Genomic DNA, 24071 nt, shown 5'->3' with positions numbered 1-24071 from the left:
GGTGCGGTTGTACGTCCAGCGCCAGGACACGGACGGACATTCCCAGCCAGCGCGGCGTTAAGCCACGGAGGACGACCTCCTCCATCGCGGCCCTTGCCCACATCCTGCCCGGAGTCGCAGCCGGGAAGGGGTCGGCACCGACCGCCCCGCTCGCTCGCTTTGCAGCACGGGCACGGACGCAGCTCCGTCAGACCTAACCCACCCGGCAAAAACCACAGGTGCCAACAAAACCTTGGTCAAGGAGCGGCGGAAGGGCCGCAGCGCTCTTGATCATTTTGTGTCGTACCCAAGTACACGGCCAGATATTTAATTACCAAAAAATGATGCTGCATAAATGAAAAAAATATTGATCTTTTTGCATCAAAATGCAATCATGCCAAATCAAAAACAATTAATGTCCTGAACGCAGATATATAGCAGGAAATAGGCATGTACTTTTTATAGGTAAATTGCTTAAGGTATAATCTAGGCTTTAGTATATTTTCATTTCTATTAAACGAGGAGACGGCAGTGAGCACTGAGCTCACTACATTTGACCGTCTCTCTACACAAATCAAACAGTTCATATTTTGCGAAGTAAACAGCAAAACCAGTGCATCTAATTTTTGAAATTCTTCTGGCTTTTCTTTTTGACCTTTGGTATTTGTACGTATCGATGCTCTCTCTAAACCATTGCACAAAAACACCTTGAAGTGTCAAGCTTTAAAAATGAGTCTTCTTTTCTCTTTCTCCTGTGCAGCCTGGATTATCTTGGCCTTGTCAAAATACATTCTCTAGTTAGAGGTTGGAAATATTTCCCTCCTGGCTCCCAAGTATTGATTTTTCAAGGCTCAGCTCTGCCTGTCAGCCGAGGAGGGGAGAGGTGAGAGTTCGCCCGGCGCTGCCTGGCTGTGCCTCCCGCACCGCCGTGCCCTGTCCCTCGCAGCCGGCCCCGGATCGCCCACCGAGCCGCCACCAGCACGCGTTCCCTGCAAGGAAATACCGGAGCCACTGGTGTTTTAACACGTTCCCGCACCCCAAAATTGAGGATTCACACGATTCCCTCTGTGGGTTTTTCGTTTTGAAGGCTGCTGGGGTCGTGTCTGACCCGGCTCCGGCCATCCCTGGCTCACCCCATGCCCCTCAGCAAGCCGCACGGCACTGGGGCTTCCTCTGCAAGCAAACACAGCTGCCATTTTTTTAAAAATAATGTGTATCGCAGATTCCAACCCAAACACAATGCTACGTTAAATGCACTTGGTAGTCCTGCACGCCACCTCAGAAAAATCTCAGTGTTTAATTTGTTTCAGTTACTTTCTTTGGGGAAACGCGAACCAGAGGACGAGGGAAGAGCATCACCTGGCACACGTCAGTGTTGGTGAATTTCTGGAAGATGAGTATTCCCTTGTTTGCCTGGATACATCGCTTTGGGAGTTAAGAGAACTTTACTCTCAGCACCCTTCTACCTTCGTTGTTTGTAACAAAGGCTGAAGCCTCTTCACCACAACCCCCTGCCTGCTCTTATGGTGACTCATTCTGCTCTCATTTGTGCTGATTTTCAAATGAAAAGGAAGAAGCTTCTCAAACAGTGAAAAGACTTCAGAGTACTGGCCCATAAATCAGCAGCAGGCAATTATTTACACACCATCAGGCTGATGCCACGAAACCAACACTCTTCAATACAATTCAGTTTTATTTCACAAGCATATTTACACCAGGAAGTTTAATACATACAGAGGACGGGGAGTGGATTCGTCAAGAAGTTGCTGGAGAGGCAGAGACTTGAACCATTCACCATACACGGTGACTTCAATCATCACAACATTTTCATACAGGTGTCTCATCATGTCATCTTTTGCTTGTAAACTGCCAGTGAAGCCACATACGTCTCTACATTTACAAGGACAAGTCCAAATACAGTACTAACAAATCAATAAAGCACTAAAAGCTTACACCGGAATGACAATACACATTTCACTGCAGTGCTGAGAGCGCGAGGCTGGGCAGAAGTTCAGGACTGGGCTCAACAGAGTCACCGAAGCGGAGGGCTGGGTTTAACTGGTGCGCACGCAGCAGCGAGCTGGGGAGGCATCTCCAGCCCAGCGGGGACCACGTCGGCCCCTTGCCCAGCCCGACGGCCGGGGACGTGGGGCAGACTGGCCCCAGCTCCAGTCAGGGACATTTTTGGGGTTAGCGACTCCTCCGCAAGCGAGTCTCTCTCCACTAACGCTTCGGCTCTTGCTACATGAACTGATTTTCAGGCAGGACGGCGAGGAAAATTACCAGCTCTCTTCCGCATTTGAGAAAATCCATTACACTTCTAGCTTAAAACAAACATTTTAATGCATATATAATTCAAGATGTTTGTTCACTATACCACAAAGGAAATCACTGCAGGGGCACGGTCCCCATTCCTACTGGGGCCGCATTTTGTTTTGAAAATAAACACGTATACATAACATGATATCCACTGTAACCTAACGGATAGGATCCTGGGATACCGGTGGGAGAAAGCTTACAGGCTACCTTAGTGCTCTCCTCATAAGCCTACACTGAAAATTACAGCATTTCATTCTACGGATGAAAAGACTCTGTTAGCTCTCCTCTTTTTTTTTTTTATCTCCAAGGTTACATATATATCTGTATAAACACAATGTACATGCATGTTGCATTAGTTCACTTAGAAAAGACCCTGATATTCTACTACAGAGTTCTCCACTATATACTACATTCCCGCCAGAGAAAAGATTAAACTTTACGGCAGTTTGTGTTAAACATTCCTAATGGTCTTAATTTCTTGCTTTTTAAATTTTTTAAAATTATTTTTAAACAGCAAACAGATATGTAACTTCTGGACTGTAAATCTCACTTTCATGTACAGTGTACTACACAGACCACCTAAAAAAAAAAAATCAATGCTTTTTATATTTAGAAGCCATTTTTAAAATTCATTTATTCCTTTTTGGGGAAGGGAAGATTCTATAAGTACCATTTTTACTTTATTACGTAAAGACAGCCTTCTTAGTTCTGTGAGCTTTTCAGACAAAAATGGCAAAGAAAAAGCTATACAAACATATACATCAATATGTTTAAATAAAATAGTATTTTATAGATTTTTTTTTCTTTACTGTGAGCATAAACCAGCATACTTTCACACTATTAAATATTTCACAAAATTAGATATGTAAGAAGAGGGAAACACAGTCACAGGTAATGTTACACAGGAATATTCCTACTGAAGAAAACGTTTCAATATATCCATTCAAATAACTTACCTTCTACATAATTTTCATCATTTTTCCAGCCAGAATTGCTCCCCACCGATGCCATTTGTGCCGCCTCCCTCCAGGACCTGTGTCCTTGCCCTCTGGTCCCCCGGTGAAGCCACCGTGGGAGCCGTGGCTGTGACACAAGCGCAGGGTGGCATGGCGTGGGTGCAGTCGCACTGCCCTGCACTACTCGGCACAAATGGGAGCAGCTTTAGGAAGAAAAAGCTTTTTGTCTTTTTTTTTTTTTAAATAAATACCTGCATTGGTAGCAAAAACCACCTTTATATATAAATACTCCTTTTTTCAAGTTTGCTATTCCATCTTAAAGAGATTTTTTTTTTAATTTATTTACATGTGGACTATTATTCTTTCTTCCAGACTACAGCAAACAGTGACTGGGCACAGCAGCACTTCCGATTCTCTTGAAAACTGAGACTTTCCATGAGGAAACATCCCCTTCAGATCAGAACACAGGCCATCCACCCCCCGAAACTCAACGCCCTCCCCATCTCGAGGCAATGAGCCCCTCATTAAGAAAGCCAAGTGCCTAGCTCTGAGATGCATCAGCCACCATCATTCAGTGGTCACTAGGAGAAAGTACATGTAAACAATGAGCCTTTTTGGTAAACACTGAGATTCTGCAAGAGTCTCCGAAGGAAAAACGTGTTTAATGAGGGCTGCTGCATGAACTCAATATCCAGCGAGGAAGGGGCCGGGTTCAGCCCGGCTGCAAAGCCTGGTTTGATTCCTGCCGCTGCAGATCTGGCCGAGGAGCGCCGTCACAGTGTTACTGATCCCCCGCTTCTGCTGCGCCACGCGAGGAGCACGTTCCCCAGCGCCGTCGCCCTCCTCCTCCCAGCTGCAAGGAAAAACCAGCCGGCCTCAGCGCAGCCGCCCCGCAGAGCCGGGCAGCAGCCCACCGGCGGTCTGCAGGCGCTGGCGTGGGCAACCCGTGTGAGGAGCACAGAGACAGGGAGAATTACGAGGAACTTCGAAAAAGAAATGGATTTCTAGCGCGGGGGATTTACCCTAGACCATAAAGCGATGCTCCTTGCCGTCGTGAGCCATGAGGATGACGTTTCGGTTGGAGGTCCAGATGAGCCGTGCCAGCCTGAGGGCGTTGTGAGAGCCCGGCGAGGCCGGCTGGACGGGGGGCACCTGGTAGGTTTTGATGCAGCGGAGCTGGGGCGCAGAGTTCAGCATGCCGATGCTCCCCAGGAGAGAGGTGTTCATCTGCAAAGACACCCATGGGTGACCCACCCTGGCTGCAGCTTCTGGGGGTGGGTCACCACCTGCAACGCGCACCCGGACCTCCTCCCAAACATCGACATCTCTGCGACCCCCAGGACCACTGCTGTCTCAAAGCAGGCTTAATTAAAATGTCATTAGACTGGGGCCAAGCAATGCCGTTTACTGGAAGGGTAGCTGAGCGTTTAGGCGGCGCGCTGCGTGGTCTGGATGGTGGTTAATGACCACGACACACAACTGTGCACAATGGAGGACCTGATGAACTCAGTGGGCATACCTTACTGCGCTCCTTGGGGGGAATTTATAAAGGCATGCTAAGCATAAGCATACACAATCAGAATTTAAGGAAAAACCATGAAATATTAATAAGATTATATTTATGCTAGAATATTATTTATCAAAATCATAAAAACACTAGAGCTGAAGATATGCAGACTAAAGAGCAGTCGTCATGATAGGTACGAACAGTCAAAACCCACCAACAAGAGCTTTTTTATTGTCTGGTAGATGAAGAGGCCATTCAGAAGAGATCTGTTGAGTTACGCTCTTTGGAAAGCAGGCCAATTATTGCTGATGCATCATCTAGCTCCACATTTTTAAAAATGATTCTCTGATCTAACCCACTGAGATACACAAAATCCTACGCTTTCTGAAATGCTGCTTTACTCTCAAAAACCTTTCTATCCGCATGCATCGCAACCCTAAGATTTCCATCAGCAGGCGGCCGGCCGGATGCATCCCTGAGACGTGCCCCGTGAAACCTTGGCAAATCCTGGGACATTTAAGGCGCGTTATTGCTGATGCCACGTCCTGAATTCTGATCAGTACAAAGTACAAGCCATTACTTTTTCCTGGCTCTTCTCGGCAGCAGAGCGGTGTCAGAGAGTGTAAATCATGGCATCTCTAGCAGGGAGCATGCAAGCACCACTGACATTTTCACAATTTAAATCATCTTGAGTAATAACCCTTTTAAGATGACTAATGTTACTGATTTTCCTGCATTAATAATAGTGCCAAATAGAACACAGAAGGGAAAAATCACTAGTGCACGAGGTCACATTTTAAAACTAAATGTGTAGGTATATTTAACTCTTTGTGTAAAAGCCACTTTAACGTGAACGTTTATACACCTGGACGAGTGTGGCAGATCACAACTTAAAACTTGTGCCTGACTCTTTTTTCCCTGCCAATTCTAAAAGATCTAGCCTGACTGCTTTCCAGATTTTCCCCAAGCACTTAAATTGAATAAACGTAACTGATGGATGAAGATTCTTACTGTTCTCATTTACTGTTTCAGAAAGCACACAATATAATGATGGATAATAATTTAGGAATTTTTTATGGCACCTGCAGAACTACTGAATGACAGAAAACTGGGGAAGTATGTTAAAGAATGTAGCTGGTACTTATGGGTATACTGAGTTCTGTTCTATAGTCTGATTACTGTAAGACTCAATGATTTTGATAGCACACATTGGTCGATCAGATCAGTTGCTGCCAAATAAAGTATTTTTTAAGTCTAACGCCATTTGAAAGAAGAAAAAAAAATCCTGCTTGGGGAATGTAGCCAGCAGCCTACAACCGACACAAAATATTCATACCAATGTGAGATTACAAAGAAAACAATTGCTCGTATGTTAAAGGAACTAAACCTCTAGATACATCACAAAACGGTGGCCTCTCAGTTTCTCCTTGTGTTCCAGACCCTCTTTATATCATTTATATCTCAGCTTTCCTGCTTTCAGTACGATTAGGGAAACAGAAGACAGCTCCACACTGTGTGGCACGGCCCAGCACAGGGTCCCCAATGCCACCACCACACAAGGGCTTGGAGCGGAGCTGGGCACAGGGGCACGGGCACCGCGGTACTGGGAACCAGTGCTTGCCCTGAGAGTTTTGCATCAAGCTTAAAAATAGGAGTCATGTTCCCGAAGCTTACTCTCTGTTGGAATTGATGGGGTTGCAGGAATTGGAGAACAAAACTTCCTACTGGTAGGAAGGGGACAGGCATCAGGGAGAAGCCGCTGCCCTGGCCCATGCAGAACTAGCCAGGGGTCTCCTACATGGCTCTACATTTTATCCAGTGGATATCTTAGGTATGTGAAGTTGAACTATTACAACAGTATCTTACTCAAACTTTAAACATCAAACATGAAAGTTTATCATTTGAGAATGTGCTTTGATTGCCCAGAAGTGATGTATGGATGTGTATGCAAACAGCCCCATCCCTCACCCAGGGATACCTGCAAGAAGTGCTTAAATAGAAACAATGACAGGAAAAATGCCCTGCGCTACGGGGACACCGCTACTCAAAGCTGTCTTCACAAGCCTGCAGGGATGGTGAAGGAAGAGCTGTGCAGCAGAGAGGAGCAGGGGACCGGGGGACCGAGCTCAGGCCAGCACCCGACCCTGCCCTGCCCGCACGGGTGCCTGAAGGCAGAGGAGCACGCTCGCTTTGGGGTAAGATGCGGGGTGTAAGATGGGAGGGCAGCGTGGGGCTGGCTGGTGAGCGACAAAACTCTGTGCTGAGATTTCAGCTTCTGCCCTAACTTCTGGGACTCTCCTGTTTTCAGCGTTTCCTTATGTATTACACCATTATGGAACAATGTTAAAAAGAAAGTCCCAAACGTGAGTTTACTAACCATGTGCGTGCAGACGCATCCTTACCTGCCAGAAGGAGAGGTGGCTGTCGGAATTGGAGTACGTAGCGAGGTACCGGCCGTCAGGGGCAAAAGCCACCGCAGTTATCGGTCCTTTATGGCCATGGATAGTCTGGCAAGAGGGAGAGAGAACAGGAACGTAGAAGATTCACTACCCATCATCACGATGTTGCTGAACAGACTTTTAAGTAAACACAAATGCACATGTATGTGAACTTCTACAAAACTTTTTTGGAAAACTGAGGGAGACCATTACCAGCAGTAGAAATTAAATACTATGTGGAAATGCCTCTTCATATTCACCTGCATTTTCTGTTATTCTAGCGCTCATTTTCTGACTGTCATTGCGTCAATCGGCAAATACCCCTGAGGAGCAAAGCAAAGTTCTTCTGCAGAGGTTGGTTCCTGTCGGTCAGGGAGGACAGGAGGGCAGCACGTGCTGCTCCCGTGCAACTGAAGGAATAGCATGAAATGTAACCCCTGCTGACACACGCAGGGACTTGTGCTCAGCACAGAGAACGCCCTTTCCTCAGGGCACTTAATGCATCCAGACAACCCAAACCATGGAAGTACACCGCTGAAATGTCCTTCTTATCAGGTGGGACTTAAGCACATGCCGCTCAGTATTAAATACCATGACAATTTCTTCTAAGTGTTCTAATAGCTGCTTAGCTAATAAAACAGAATTAAATCATCATATGAACACATTCCCTGCCAAATCCGGTTTTTAAACCAAAGTAATTTGTCAGGTATATGAACATAAATGCGTCTTTAACGGGAATTTTTTAAAAAAATGTTATACTTACGCTCCCCAAAGGAGGTTGTAAATTGGATGTCTAGGAGCCTCCAGGTGGCTAAGCAGCAGGCAAGGAATGGTAAGAAGCACAACCTGCCTCCCCCCCTTTATAAACAGTCTTTGCAGAAATGTCACCCCGTTCAGAATGCTAAACTTTTTTAGTGGGCTCCCTGGCACCAGCGCGAGAGGCCGGGAGCAGAGCTGGGCAGCAGGCATGGCTGCACCCCCAGTTGCTCCAGCACCCGCTTCCCCCACGGTGGTTAAAGTTCCTGCACTCATGCCACTGCTCCTTCGTCAGGACAGCCATAGCGTAACTCTACGCAGGAACAGTAACAAGAAGACCACAAACTCCGTTCCAATGGCACAGGAATGCAATCGCTTTTTTGTAAAAACCTCCCCAAGAGGCAGATGATGGACTGCAGAATTATGTCCACCCGCAGCCAGACCGGTTCATCCTTTACAGCTGCACCTCTGTGTGCACAGACAACTGTTGCACTAAGAGAGTCCTCTCTACTCCAACATAACAACAGAAATATTTGCATTGCAATGTAAAGGGTCTAGTTATGCTTACAGAGAACATATCCCAAACACGGGGAGTGGAAACGTCCTGACAAAGCAGACACAGCTGCCCCCTCACAGCACTGTGCTTGCCCACCGAGCGAGGGCATCCTTTATGCCCAATCTTGATTCAACTAGAAGCATGCAATTAAAATCCTTTGAACTACTGCCATAATAAATGTAATTAAAAGTTCAGAAAAAAAAAGTTCACCTTTTATTGTAGGTGAAGCATAAGGGATTTTTTTCAGAAATAGTACAACTGGAAGGTACCTAGTATTTTCTCAGATTAGAACTTCAACTATTATTTGAAACACATACTTTTCATGGCAGCGCATCATAGATGCATAGACATGCACCACACATTCGTGATGCACATCTTTTGCCATCAAAAAGTTTTCCAAGGCCAAGTAATGGACTCTAGCTCCGGACAATCTTTGACAACATGTAAAGTTACAGACCCCGCTACCACCGTTCCCTTACAGCACACCCTTCTGCACAGCGTTAGGGCAGCGACGGGGTCCTTGCAGGCAAGGCAGGAGATCGGCACTCCACCCCGGCTGTGCTGCCAGTCGCTTGTGTCAGCTCAGCAAGTCGCACCTCCTTCTGCTCACACGCCACACCTACAGCTGCAGCCTCACCAGCATTAAATCATTGTTTTTTACAATATCCAACAATATAAACACGTATGTTGGAAACCGCATGAAAAATTACTCACTTATTCCATGGTCAGTGTCACCGTTAAGATCTTATTTACTCATTACCTGAGGTTACTGTTCAACAGCTGCAAAACACGCGGATGCTTTACACAAGACAGACTTATTTGTGCTATGTCTTCTCTAATGCTTTGAAGATCTTAAAAGGGACAAACCCAGGTAGCTCACCTACTCTCCCACCTTATAACCCAGCGGTACAAAACCCGAGAGCCCCTCTCATAGCTGGTACCCCCGCTCCGGTTAGCACCAAGGCCTGGTTTCTCCCACCCGCTCCCCAGGGATCCTGCCCGAGGATGGGCTCCAGCGAGCGCTGGGGAGAGCGCCGGCCAGTGCCGGGGCTGGTATCGGAAGCGCACAAAGTATTTCTTCGAAAATCCACAATAGCAGCTCTCTTCTGCATTAAGAGGCTCTGTGCCAACTTTAAATTGGCAGGGCTTAACTGTGCGAAAAAAGACTTTGTAATATTTATTGAATTAAATTAGGCTGCAAAAATGAAAGTAATGCTCCTGTACCCATCTCTGGGACATTAAAAGATGAAGACCTACTCAGAATGGTACACTGCCTTTAAAAAGTTAGCCTTATATATTAAGAAACCATTAATATATTCATTTCGTGTTTATCATGTAAAAAGTGAGTGAACTCCAATAGAACCCCCAACCTATCTCTTTAATGTAATCACCACAGCTTAGGACAAAAGTTTGAAAGGGCAATTAATTAGATGATCCAATGTTTAGACCCATCAAACTCTTTAGCGCTTAACAAGCAAGTAATACTTGTCAATAAAATATGTTTTGGTAATACAAAGGTAGAAAATCAATAGTACTTGCACACTTGTTGCTCTTTTTACTACTGAAAATGTGTTCCAATAAGTACAATCCTTAAGGGAATTAATCTGCTTTGTTATTTAAAGGAAGTGCTTCTCTAATTGATGCTAATCCTTTCAAGCCAAGATTTATTTTTTGGTGCACTATCTAAACATGTGCTTTGCAATGCTCATCTTGTGTTTCCGAGGCCAATGAGTAAGCGTAACAAAAACAAATTATTGCTGCTCATTCAAAATATTCTGCTTGCACCCATACATTTGGTGCTTAGACTCCCCTGGCTGGCACCGCTTTGCTGCAGTGCTGAACACTGCATTGATGGATTACAGCACTAATGCTTCAATGGAGAATGCATGCCAAACACACGTTCTTTGGGATTGCTTTCAAGTTACTGTTTGCAGTTTTTCAGCTCCAAAGCAGTTATATTAGCACATGATGAAAAGTATGCAAAAATCTGCACAATACTGGTTTGGAAAGAGGCTTAATTCTGAACGGCAGAGACGGTGGGACAAAGTGCAGCTGTTTGCAGCTTCCCTCTGCCCAAGCAATTGTTTTTTAATGGAAGGATGCTCCTGGGAGACTATTTGACTTCTGCACCTGCCACTGTCGTTGTCCTGTAACACATGATATACTGAAGCTATGACAACCTAATTCTAAGTCCAATATTTGGTAAACTCTACATTGAACTGCAATATTCTGTTAAAGGTGACATAAAAAATAAACACTGTATCACTGCAGCAATTTTATTTTCATAAATATACTGAAATGCATACTTTAAATTGATAAAGTAACTTATGTACTCCTATAGAGACACACTAATATTTTATCACCTTTATTATTTGATATTTATCTCCCCGATCTCTAGGGGTACCTTAACTAAAGGCAAACAAAAAATTCACTTACTGAGAAAGCAGAACGCCTAACGCATCGCCAGAAGCACTGCCTTTCCACTACCCATCGTGTGAAAGACGTACAAAAGCAGAGGTTTGCCACAGCTGAACCATACCCTTAACATGATGCGCTTGCTTTTAGCTTGGAGCAGTAGGAAAATACCAGCCTCAACTTTTGCGTGGGATACAAATAATCTCCGGGCAAGGGATGGTTATTTGAAAATTAAGAAGGAGGCAATTCTGTAAGTCCTTCATGGATCAGTGAGGAATCCCTGGCAATGACTTCACGGGCAATTTCAGCAGCCAAGCTGGGGCAATCTGCCACAGCAACTGCCTAGAAGTGTTCTTAGACATAAATGAAACATGATACAAGAACGTAAGTAAATCACAAACATAAAACTCATTATGCTAAAGGCAAAGCAAACAACAGACAGTTAACAACTGAAATGTTAAGCTGAAAATCATTGGTGTTGATGGTGCTACTGAAAAATGTACCTCTCCCTCTACTTCCCCCTCCCAACTAAATAAAAATAATACAAGTTTAGAATAGATCTTAATAAATAAAGCTAGGTCTGACAGATCAGTCATTCCTAGAGGGTTTTTTTTTTAATTGCATAACAAATAACAACCAGAAATGAGCCAACAAGAAAAAAAGAGGTTAGTAGTGCTTTACCGACACGCATATATCTCTCTGAGGCCGCCTGGCAGTGGCATGCACTGAGTGATTCCACATCACAGAAACAAAAGTTTTCTTTTCTTCTTTGTTTTTTTTTAATTAAAAATTAGAAGTTGGATTTTAATGCTAACGTAGGGTGCAAAACCCTGCAGAACATATACATAGCCCAAACTGTGGGGAGGAATAAACATCGGCCTTTGAGATAATGAGAAAAATGGCAGACCTATGAAGTGAATATATAAAAATAAATACTTATGACGACTGCAGCAAAGGTAAACAGAAGCCGCTGCAGTGCCTGCTCGGCTGCTCTCACTTCAGTCACAGGGAGATTAACAGCACCTTCGCGAGGCTGCAATGTGCTATGCCCAGGACCCATTTTTCTTTTTTCTTCAGAGATTGTGAATCTTATCTTTGTTTGCAGTAGCACTCCTTCCTGGGCTCCTGCACATCTGTCTTCTTTTGCTACATGGATCTTCACATCATACTTTCATGTGACAAATTTACTTATTTCAGAATATATGCACTTAAGATCGGTACCTGCAATGGAGGGGGTACCAGGGATTTTCAACAGATGGTAAGAAGTCCCCATTTGCCACTACGCTCCTGACCTTCTGCTTCCAGCAGTAGTTGCTGTAGCTGTGCCTCTTGAATATTAACCTGCAGTCGAAAGGGTTCTGGGTCTACAGCCCTGGGTCTCCAGGAGCTGACAAGCGCGGGCGTACTACAGCAAGCATGGAAACCAGCACGGACCCCACCCACAGAGGGTCAAAGTCAGTATTTAAACACAGTGGACATCATCTACTCACGCGCCCCCAACACAAGTAGGATTTATGTAACTTTTTACTACGTTTTAATTCTGTCTCTATAGAAATATGATGGATCCTGAATAACATGAAACTTAGAACTCCTACGCTTAAAAGTCTTGAATAATATAAAGTAAGTATACTAATGTTCGTGTTTAAAGAAGAAGAAAACACACTTATTTACAGCTGTCCTCACTGGATGGGCCTGCCAAGTGAAGTCTTTCCCTCATGATGAGCACTTCCCTAGCCAAAGCCAGGCACCCCCCCCCCAGCCACCGCACTGCCCCCAGCCCACGGCAGGCAGGGGCAGGGCATCCTCAGCCTTTGGTTTTTATAAAAACAAAGTTATACAAAACTAAATGGCTTCACCTGAACAGATATCTAAAATATGATCTCATTTTTCATACCAAAAGTAAGTTCTTTCAAGATGGCCCTTCAGAGGTTTTTATGAACACTTTAAAAAATAACTCCTCACTTTCCAAGCAATTTAGTGGAAATATCTAAAATACTATTAACTTAAAACAGTTTCAGTATCTTTAATAATTTAATTTCCATGTTAGTTCCAGTAATACTAACAATTGCAGTAAAAATTTCAGGATGGTACTGAGAAAAAAGAGTATATTTGCATCTTTAAATTAATTTTCTTCCTGTCCTTTAAGTGGCTTCTCAATAATATCAAGATAAAATCAAAGTGCATGTATTACATTTTTTAACTTAATAAAATATATAACTTAATTTTTAACCTTACAGTAATACAGTTTTGCATCAGCCAATACAATTACTCAGTATTCAAATGTGCCGTGCATGATCTGACAGGCAGCATTCAATGGGAGCAGAAAGTGCCCTTGAACGGCCGTGTATAAAAATACATTTATCACTGGACTGGCAGGCCGGCTGTCAGTCAATATATGCCTCTCATTTGTTAGGAGGTTCTCCTGCTGTGAGTCCCTCATTACAATTTGCTTTTACTTCCTGGGCAAATGACAACCAGAAAATGAGGCAGCTTCTTTCTCGACTGAACTTAATCCAGAAAAAATTAGATGACAGCTGCAGCCACCCAAGTGTTACAGGATGGTTTAAAACCGTCCCCAAATTGTACGGCTCCAGCCCCAAACCACTTCATGATGCTGCACAGAAGAGCTGAGAACTGGCCTTCTCTTTCCCGAAACCATCGCTGTAATAAAAGCGTGCACTTGGATCTCCAAAAACCAACTCAGTCTGCCTTCCAAACACCCCCATGTTCACAAACATTTGATGTATGCTCTTGCTTTAAGAAGGTACTTGTCAGTTCAAAATTTTCACGGGGACCATCAAGATCCATAAGGCAATTAATTGCCCCAAACATATAAAGCAGCCACCCCATAATATCAGCAGTGATTTTTTCCTCTGTGAAACTAATGCCGCTGTACTTTAAAAAAAGGTTCATAATATGTAATGTAACCTCAGAATATCTGCATGAGTATGTTAGACAACTTGGTATTGTTACTGAAATCCACATTTTCTTGACACTGACTGCTTTAAAAGAGGTTTCAACAGCTCAAAGGCTAAGATTTATGGTTTAACATCTAGGAAAATAATTTAATATATAAATTCTGAGTATGATTAGGATATTCTTAAATCACTGTTAAAAGGGGTATAATAATAATTGCAAGCAGTTTGTGTAAAAAAAACCAACAAACAAAACCAAAACCAAAGTATAGATAAGAATCTAGACAAGGGTTCATACTGGACAAATACCAGGGCTCTGGATTTGCACATGCTTGCTGCTGGGAAGCCCTATAAAGCTTTAGATCTTGCACCACAAATCCCTCAAGGCTGATATTCAATGGTAGTGAGGAAGTTTGGGCTGATACCCCAGTGCCAGAGAGCACTTTACAGGGAGAAGATACATTAAACACTCTCCAAAAAATCCCAACATGGACCAGATTCACCACTTATTACATGGACTTCATCTAACCAACCATCAAAATGCAAATCACATCCTTAATGGGAACAGCTGTATAAATTGTTAGAAAGACAAAATTAAACCAAAATAAATGACAGCAATCCAAGCAGCATGGTGTACGGCTGATCAGAGGTTGCATCGCAGCGGAGCACCGCGAGGAAGGAGGCAAGGGTAGGAGCACAAGAAACTTTTTAAAACATTAATCTAACGGGTCTCCAATTCTAAAGGCAACAAAGGGAGTTCATTTAATGACTACCTTAAGGCCTTAGGGAAAAATACTTACTCTTTTTAATAGCTTTGGCAGAAGGAAGGAAGGCTGTGGAGGCTACCGGTACCCCTACCCCAGTACAAAAACCACAGCAGCACTGTCCCTCCACCCCGCACCACTCCTGCCATGGCATGGCAAGTGCTCCAAGCAAAACCCAGTCAAATCCGTTATTCAGCCACAGGAGAACACACAACCCATGGACAAGAACTGAGAAGAATGACAGATTCTGGCTACACGATTCGGGCGTGATTTGCAATTTTAAAAAGTGAGAGTAAAAGTAAGTATTATTAAAACAGATTTCAGGAGCAGATGGGATAGGTGACATTATTTTCCTAGCAAACACGTAAGTTTGATACAACTTATCAGCGACCTGTACTGAAACAGTCGAGTTCATAGAACAGTCCTTTTTAAACATAAGAAACTTAGGTAAAGAAAGAAGTTGTCACCTAGATAACCTTGTATGGCTCACAGCACGAGAGAGTGATGAGAGAGGGAATGTGCTCTCTTATAGATACTGTTGGTCAAAACCTCGTATCTTTCATTAAAAATCAGTCCCTACTGAAAGAAAAAGCTATCAAAAAATCTAACTAGACTAAGAATGAAATGCTTCCCTACAGTGAGTTAACAGGAGATGGGAATACATGGAGCATTCCCTCTTCCTATGTAGTTACTTACTGTTAGGGAAATACTGCTTAATAATAAGAGTTAAACCAATCAAAATCTGCTTTTCACCTGCCTACATATGCTGACTTCTATTTGATAGTTGATAATCGGAGTACATAGCGGCTGGAGCACAAAGCATTTCCAACCTCTAAAATTCCTCCGGTGACAAGCTAGATGTGGTCATAGCAATCTCAGTTTTTCTCCTTTCCTATTCGAGCAACTGTCATGAGATCTGCAGCCAGGCACAATGTTCCCGTAAGTTTCCCACTCTTTCCAGCCAAAGTGCATTTTGCTAAGGTACCCTTTGGCTAAAATTCATTCTAAGCTGTGTCAGCATAGATGAAACCGTGAGAGCTATGGGATTTTTGGCACAGTGAGAAGCACTCGTCCTCAAACAGTTCTGTTAAGATGCAGCTCTTCCCTTTCAGCTCCAGCTTTATTCACCCAAGTTTTAAAGAAAACTAGTTACAATGGTGTCACAGTCATAGTTGGATCACCAGAGTATTTTTAACCTTTGAATTCAGAGCCTTCAATGCACTTGCAAAACACACAAATCCATAATTCCCAAGTGACCTGAGACTTTGAAGAAAAGCGTTCAGCAACTCCGACGGAGTAGGAAAAGCTAACGAGATCAGTGCTTCCCACCAGGATGGTGGGGTTTGGGGACTTAATTATCTTTCTAGAAGTGTCTTCTGCCCTGCGGACTCTGGGAAAGCAACTCTGCTGTCACTTTTGAAGCTAGTCTTCTGATTCTCGCCACTCCTTGCTCTAATTTTCTAATCAGCACCAGCTGTATTTCCAGGTCTTTAGCAGTGCCTGGGCAAACTGTCACATGCTGCAGAGCTCCCTGACACTGCTTGCTCTTTCCACAGTTACCACTCGCGTCCTCTTCCAAGGGTCACAAGCATCAGCATCAAGATTATCAAAACAAGTGGAAACTTGGAAATCACGGTCCTCAATTTTAAAATTTTTGGAGAACATTTTCTTACAAGACTAAGTCTTTCTTACAAGTAGTTTGTGTACGATGCTTAGTGATGCAATGTTATTGCATTTGAAAAACACAGCAGCTTTCGGATTTTTTTTTTTTTAAAATAATTTATGCTGCTTTTGAGGCCCACCTTACCCAACTGGGAACACTGAGACCCCCACGTGCAAATATGCACATCCAGTGATCTCCACCAGGACACTGTGCCACCTTCTTGTCACCGCAAGCAGTGCTAGATAGGAACACCAGAACTGCAGTGTGTAATGACTAGTCCTCCTTGTCATTACATCCCAGTCTACTGTGAAAAAAGTCCTCCACCTAACAAGAGTTTCACTTTTCTACCATCAAAAAAGCATATATTTTTATATTATTCAGATAATGGACATTACCATATTCCTCAATATTTTGCAATTAAAACATCACTAAACAACGGTTGGGATGGGTGGAGAGGAAGAGGTGAAGTCCTCTGGGCCTTGCGTTCAAAATGCACCTGGGTGTTCAGAAACACTGTGAATAGTATCAGGGCCACTTAGTTCACACAACTGCTCTAAATTTCAGGAAAATACATTCATGATAACAGTAATAATACCTGGAGCATTATATGCCATTGTACAGCTATAAAACCTTAAAACAAGTTAGTGCTCAATGATTACTCAATAATTGACAAAGTATAAGAGATGATATGGTCACAAATCTTTCTGGTTATGAGTTAAATATGTTAGGGATACAGATTTTCTTTGCTTGGTGTTAATTGTTTCAATTCCTTCTGAAATGTACTTTGATATCTGGATTAAAAGCTTTAGTTTCATCGCAGATTCCTAAGTCCCTCTCTCTCCACAGCTGAAAAGCCATTTTGCAGCCACTTCAGCAGTGTTGGGGCTGAATCACAAGCAGGTGTCCCCATGCCTCCGGGAGAAATGCAGCCCCGGCAGCACAGTTCTCCTTTGGATTCCGGAGGTCTCACTGAGACCCTGCTCCACCACGATTCCAGCCCTTCCCTGTGCTCAGACACCTATAGGTCTTGCACTTACGGATGCGACAAGCAAAGCAGAAAGCAGTTGGGCACAAAGCCCGAGTTCAGGACTGTGTTTTTCCCTAACGGAGAACAAACCCCCGAAAGCAAAAATGCATTCACAAAGGTCATGTCTAGATTGGAGAAATAGGTCAGTTAAAAAAAATGGGTTAGCAACATGATTTTAAACAGTTCTGTACAGCTACAGAGAGAGAGTCATGTTTAAATATGTGCTTGTTGGCCATGGGCATCCCTAAAGGGAGAAAGCCAGATTCGACCATCACCATTTAATGCGTATTAGTGCTCTATTTATACTTAAAATACAGAATATAAATTAAATGTGATTTTGCAAGTTATGAACTGGGAGTTAACATTAGACTTAAATTTTGTTTTTAAAAGATATTTGCATACACTCTTGTTTCAGCTTTTCTTTAACGGAAGTGATAGTCCTTTAGGAAAAAGGACAATAGTTCTTCCACACAGGGGTTACTGACAACAATTTATCTGGCTAAACACTGCCAAATCTGCATGGGGTAATCTAGGGATTCTCTCTAACAAAAATAGCATTTCTGAGAAATTATTTCCTATGAAAGTTATAAGAACAATTGAAAAAAAAAAAAAAAATCCTTATTCCCCTTCCCAGCTGGATGGTTCCCTGGACAGCTCCAGAAAACTGCTTTAGCAGCATCTGAAGAAAAAAGCTTTTTATAGAAGGGGAAAAAGAAGAGTCGAGGCTACTTTTTGTGTAGGAAATAGTGTCTGAATAGGAAGTAACAGCTACATTAGATATAATCTTAGATACATGGAAACTCCATTTTCTTTACAGACCTCAGTATAAAATCTGTACACCTACTTTTCTGTCACTGCTCCTACGGATGCTACTCAGTCTTGTAAGAAATCTGTAACTCAGCAGGGGGCTTGTGGCCTCTGAGCCTGGTCAGTAAGTTTAATACCTTTTCCCAGTGTATTTGACTTCTGTATACTGAATTGTAGCACTTCAAAAAGGAAAAAAACCCTTACTGGAATGGATTACACTGTCAGCTCTCCACTTTGGAAGCCGAGAGTTGAGGGAGGCATAAGAGTTAAGTAGAAAGCCATAGCTGAATCAATTTTTTATTTAATTTTTACTAACTTTGATTATTCAGGAGCAGTCCTGATTTCTGCTCTTGGACTCACAGTCCTCACTTGGCATCTATCCCTGCCTTCCCACTTCCAACAAGATGTTCCCATACCTGCAAACGTGGTATGCCTGCAAAGGCAGAAGAAGTAAGCTCCTTTAAACTAGTCTCCAAAACAACTATTAAAAAAGTACAGAAAGAGAAAAAAACCCTGTCTTTTAGCAAACTAGCACTGCTGATCAGCATGACCTAAAAAGCAAATTTAGTGATTCCCGAGGCTTCGTTACTTAGCCTTCTGAGGCTGGAAAGTTGGAGTGGAATTATGGTATGAATTTATAGTGCACTTGCTAGGCTGTACGTGAGGAGTCTCAGTTTGCATTTGTTACTTGTAGCTTAATGCATATATTTATATGTGCAAAGTAGATTTATCTGCAATGCACAGAGGCAGATTTGGTGCAGATCAACAATGTCCAAGTGGAGAGTTAATGCGGAGGAGTTAGTGTGCTGTAAATTCACACCTTGGCTAAATCCGCACCAGCCTCCCATGTAGAAGCACATCAGCACAGTTTACTCTCACAAAATATACTGCTAAATTACCACCAGCTAACCAACTGGGCATAATTAAACAGTGTTTTTAAAAGACATTTGAGAAACTTGAAAAAAGTGGCTATTTTGTTATTGCATCCCTAATGTAGCTGAGATTTGCTGTTGATAGGATAAGACCATTTCTTGTTACAATGAAAATGAATAAAATCCCTCAACTGTATTATTGGGTGTGTTTAGAAAGTCGGGGTAAAGCTACTGCAGCCTATCAGGAAAACGGGTCTGTCACACAGGATAGCATGATGCCTTCCTTCTGCTGTGAGGCTATCCTGCACTGGCAGTACAATGTAAGAAGAACTAAAGAGCGAGGCTTGCATCTGTATCAATGAGGACATGAAAATGTAAGTCCCAGTGCAGCCAAAGCAAGTCCCCTTAAATTCCTGTCCCTCTTGCTAGCGATGCACTTATTACTGCCTTGTATTATGTTACTATGGATTTTTCCTTGTGAACTTTGCTATTGCTTATGTGAGTCAGATTCTAAACAAAACCAAACAGAAAGCATTCCCAGCCCCCCTTCCACATTACCATGGCTATTTGTACCACAGACAGGGCACAACAGAGTATTTTTAGAGCAGAAGTACACTGCACTAATGTGCTTCCACATGTGCTACGTGCCTAGAGGACAGCACGATGGCATTCACGCTGCAGCCTAACGGCTTCCCTTCCCTTCCTGCCTCCAGTCAGAAAAGGATTTTGGCCTATGAAATTAAAAGGTTATATTCACTAATTATCTTTTATCTGCAATTTGAGGATGTGTGTTTCTACTAACAAGTTTTCCTGCCTCATCTGAACTTGTCAGTGTGACAGTGTCAGTAAATGCACTTACAGGTTCAGATTGTAGGATAGCTAGCTATCTTTTTCTACATTTAAAATACCATATTTGAGAACACTGTCTTTTACTCAGTAATCAAACTTAACTAAAACAAGCCATCTCGCATCAGCAACTACTCGTTCTAAACATAATATGAACTAATTTTCTGCCTTACATAAGAATAAAAATTTGCAAAGGCATCTAGGTACTGAAATAAAATAATACTATGCACAATTCAATTACTGCTTTGACTGCCAAAGCTCTGATGTTAATTCTGCAGTGAGCCAAATAAAGTACCCTGGACCAAACAGTATTGATTCTAACCAAAGTTTAAAAGCATCTTTTGCTTTGAAATAAACCAAACCAGAACTCAGGCTTCTCTTTAATCTTCCATTGAAAATGACAGAGTTTTTACGTACCAAAGTTTGTATCTGCACCATGTGCAGATTCCTCTCGGGAAGGCACTCTGCGGCGGTGAACCAAAGGGATGCTCACTGCAGCGATCCCATAAAGAGGGCCGGGGGCTCCCGCAGCTACGCACCCTCCACCGATCACTCTCCCCACGGACACCCAGCCGGGCAGGAGCAAGCGCCAGGGTAAGGGAGTGATTACAGAGGAAAACATCTAAAGAATGAGATACTACTCAGCTAAATGAACCATTTGTTTCCATGACGAGCCCCTTACACATCCAGTGCTAGAGGTGTACAGCAGGTTTACACTAGGCACGGCTCACTTCAATATCAGCTACAAGTATCTCTATGAAATGCAGTTCTAAATATCTATGATGAAAACCAAGATTTAATCAATGAAAATAGAATATTTTATGGCTTTCTTGACTATACCGTGAGCTTTTTCTCTGCATGCACTTTACCAAGCCATTCTCTATTTGCAGGGAACGCAGACCCGACTGTAAGTCCCAGCTGGTGTCCAGACACCAGGAACCCCTTGGTGTACACGTAACCGTATCAGTAACAGCAATGACATTGGCTTCAGCAGGTTTCTTTACAGGAGACAAAGTTTTCATAAGTTACCCATCAAAATACACTGCTGTATATACTACCCTATATCACCTATAGCTCAATGCTGGTGAGGAGTTTCTGTTTTCAGAGGGAATGCTCCACGCTTCCAAGCCTGGAGCCACCAGCCAAAAGGAACATATGGACAGGCATGCAAAATACCCAGGCTAAGTGAACAGCCAAAAATCCCCTAAAAAAATGCGAACAGCACTGGAGGTGCACTGATATTTTCCCATAAAATTCATGGACTCCGTCAGTTTGAGCCCCCTCGGTGGGAAGGACGGAAGATGTATTTTCTGAAAGAGGCTCCACCTCTTACATTGGTAAGGGGCCCAGAAGATGTAACAGCAGCAGACAGCTTTAGTTCTCGTGTTTCAACTAAAGTCTTTGATTAGCGACTCTGTAAGGACCAGTCTCCCATTATATACCCAAACACTTACAGTTCTAAAGGACAAGAAATATTAGCGAATAGCTTGTATGTATGGATTAATTGGAGGATTTTGGACCAGAGCCTGTTACCCAGCAAGAATTTACCTGACAACTTTAAGTAAGAGATAATCACATTGACCCCAAGTTTCTGGGCTCCATGTACAGTCAATGAGAGAAACAGATTCTCAAAAGCTTCATGCAGGAGCTCACACATCCCTCTGTAGTAGATACATTACACAAACTAAATGAAATGCCTGCTGCTTACCTGCACAATGGGGAAAAGCCCCCAAAGAAAGAATGTAGGCGAGTTAATTCTTATGGATTATCATGATTAGAATTAATGAATAATGACACTAAATATGTTTTGGCTATAAAATAGTGCTAGAGACTCCGATGAGCAAAATATTACTAAGCAACTTTCAGACACTAATACCTTCCCATCATTCCAAAGTCAACAACAACCATGTATCCTAAAATCTAGTTACCCAAAATATATCTCTACAGTCTGATAACACTGATTTAGTGTTCAATTTGAAAAAAAATGTAGCAGAGTATCATTCTTTTTCTGTATTACTGCACCTCTAAGTACAGGAATTTCAATTGCATGTTGACGATAAATTTACAATCTTATGCAAATTATTAATAATTTGCTTGGAGTGTAACATGAACCTTTAACTGCTTCCAACCTGCTGAGACTGCTTCTAGCCTAGCAAAAATGACTATGCATTTTTTTCCTCATATTCTTAATAAATATATTTCTTTAAAAATAAAAAAAAGAAAGAAGCACATCTCCTGGGTCATGACTTTGCACAGTATGTAAGTCACTTCAGAAAACCTCAAAACTGTCAGTTTGTAAAATCAATGGAAAAGATGACGTTTGGAATGGGAAGCGTAATTCAGCCACGCTGGCAGCGGCAGGAGCACACTGCGGCGGCATCAATGAGCTGCAATGTGGCACGTTTATCATTAGATAATCACTCCCCCAGAGGATTAGCAGCACACAGATGAACCTTGTGCCACACAACACACTTGGGGTGTCATTAGCTCATGATAACCCCACTCCCTGCCATCTCCTATTGCTTAATTAGAGGTTACAAAGGTTATAATAGGACTAAAAGAACTTGGGCGAACAGAACTTGCAACGAGTGATACCTTAATCAATTCAAAACCGGGGGCTGCACATGTGTAGTCAACAAAGGCGTAGATGGGAGACCAGAAGCATGCATTATGTTTTAAATTAATGAGCTGAAACTTCAGGAGAATGAAGAAATCTAGACATACGCTAGGCCGTATTTTCCCTTGACAAATTCCAACTTTTTCACATAGAATTTTGCCTAATTCAAAAGCCATGTATAAATACTAGAAAAAAAGGAAGGATTTTAGGATATAAAATTTAGGAAATAAATTACCAAGTGTATCCCAAGCAGAAGAAACAACATCTCCAGGGTGTCTCAAGCAGAAGCATGCTAAGCTACATACACGTTTGAGAAACTTCATCGTGACTGCAAAATTACAAATCGTGCTTCTCCGTTTAAGTGTTTTATTTTTGGTTAAAAATTGCCAGCCATCCTAAACCAGCATGTTTCATGCAGAGCACTGTGGCTGAGAGGTTTAATGGCATGTCTTCTGCTATGTTTTGTAAACAAAGGCCACATTTGCAGATGGAGCAGCCACAGATCTGCTGCACTCAGAACTGTTTTCCAATTCACTGTGAAACATCAATTATCTTTATCAAATAACAGTATCTCATCTCAGTCCATTATCAAGATGGAGTCTTATTTTAGCTGGACTGCAGCCCTACCTGTATATCAAGGCTGGCCGCAGTGCCAGAGTGAGTGAAAGGCTGTGAAATAATCAATAATCATCATCAAATTGTGGTCGACAGGTTGTGAGGATGGAAGTTTTTGATGAAACCTCAACCTTTTTTTGTGCAGCTGATAAAGCTTAACCTTTGCAATACCTGATAACTATGACTCAGTTAAAGGCAGCTCTGCATACACTTAAAAGCTTTGACTGCTCAAAACCCCGCTGGAATCGCTCAGTTGAAGTGGGTAGCACCTTCACGCCATCAAACATCTCTCTGGTGCTGAGCAAGTCAGCGGACACAGAACCACTGCGAACCTGTTTCGGCGATTTTTATACACACCCCCTTGTCTTCCAAGAAAGGAGAACCACGCTTGGTTCTAAAGCTGTACCAGTAAAAGGTCAGCCTAAAAAGGACAACCTGTGCATAACAATGAACAGGAACAACAGAAAAATTGCCAGCAAGTATTTGTCTATTTAAATGTAGGCAGCTTTCTGTTATCCAGAATAAAAGCGGGATGAGATCACACAGATAAAGGAAAAAAAAAAGCATAAAAACATACATGCATTAGGCTAATCGCACAGCAGCCTTTCTGTTGAAGTTGTTATTCTTATTCAGCCCTTTTCTTATGGTAATTTCCTTTCAAAATAGAATTAAGAGAATAAGGTTGTAAACATTTTGTACCGGGTTTTCATTTTTGAGCATAGCATGAGTAATCTGCAACCTGAATACAACCTCCCTGGGAAGAATGAAGAGGTGATTCAGCCATACATTTTCCCTTTTAGTTATCCATCAGTTTCTGTAGAAATAGAAACTTGAGGAAATTTGTCAGAAGTCACATGAACAAGCAGAATGGGAATTTCAAGGAGAATGTACATCTCTAATTTTCTGGGCTGGAACACTGTATAGGTAGAGCACGGAAACAGAAATTCTACCAGACAAACCACACATAAGCACAAAGTCACTGCTACCTTGAAAACACACACAACCAACCCAACCCCACC

General features: G+C 42.6%; 1 protein-coding gene across 8 annotated transcripts in view; it reads right to left on the bottom strand.

The window, feature by feature from the left end:
- Positions 1–1654: 1654 nt before the first annotated feature.
- The window catches only part of WDR7 (WD repeat domain 7), a 151801-nt gene continuing 129384 nt past the window's right edge, over positions 1655–24071 (bottom strand). For all 8 annotated transcript variants that reach the window (XM_030004989.2, XM_030004988.2, XM_030004987.2 and 5 more), the window contains 3 exons: positions 7164–7268; positions 4277–4481; positions 1655–4107 (listed from right to left, as the gene is read on the bottom strand). In XM_030004989.2, the coding sequence (XP_029860849.1) occupies positions 4278–4481; positions 7164–7268 (309 nt within the window). In that variant the 3' untranslated portion in view covers positions 1655–4107; position 4277. The remainder of the gene's footprint in view (positions 4108–4276; positions 4482–7163; positions 7269–24071) is intronic.

The sequence above is a fragment of the Aquila chrysaetos genome, chromosome Z (assembly GCF_900496995.4).
Source record: "Aquila chrysaetos chrysaetos chromosome Z, bAquChr1.4, whole genome shotgun sequence".
Taxonomy (NCBI): domain Eukaryota; kingdom Metazoa; phylum Chordata; class Aves; order Accipitriformes; family Accipitridae; genus Aquila; species Aquila chrysaetos.
This window is presented reverse-complemented; position numbering and strand designations above follow the sequence as displayed.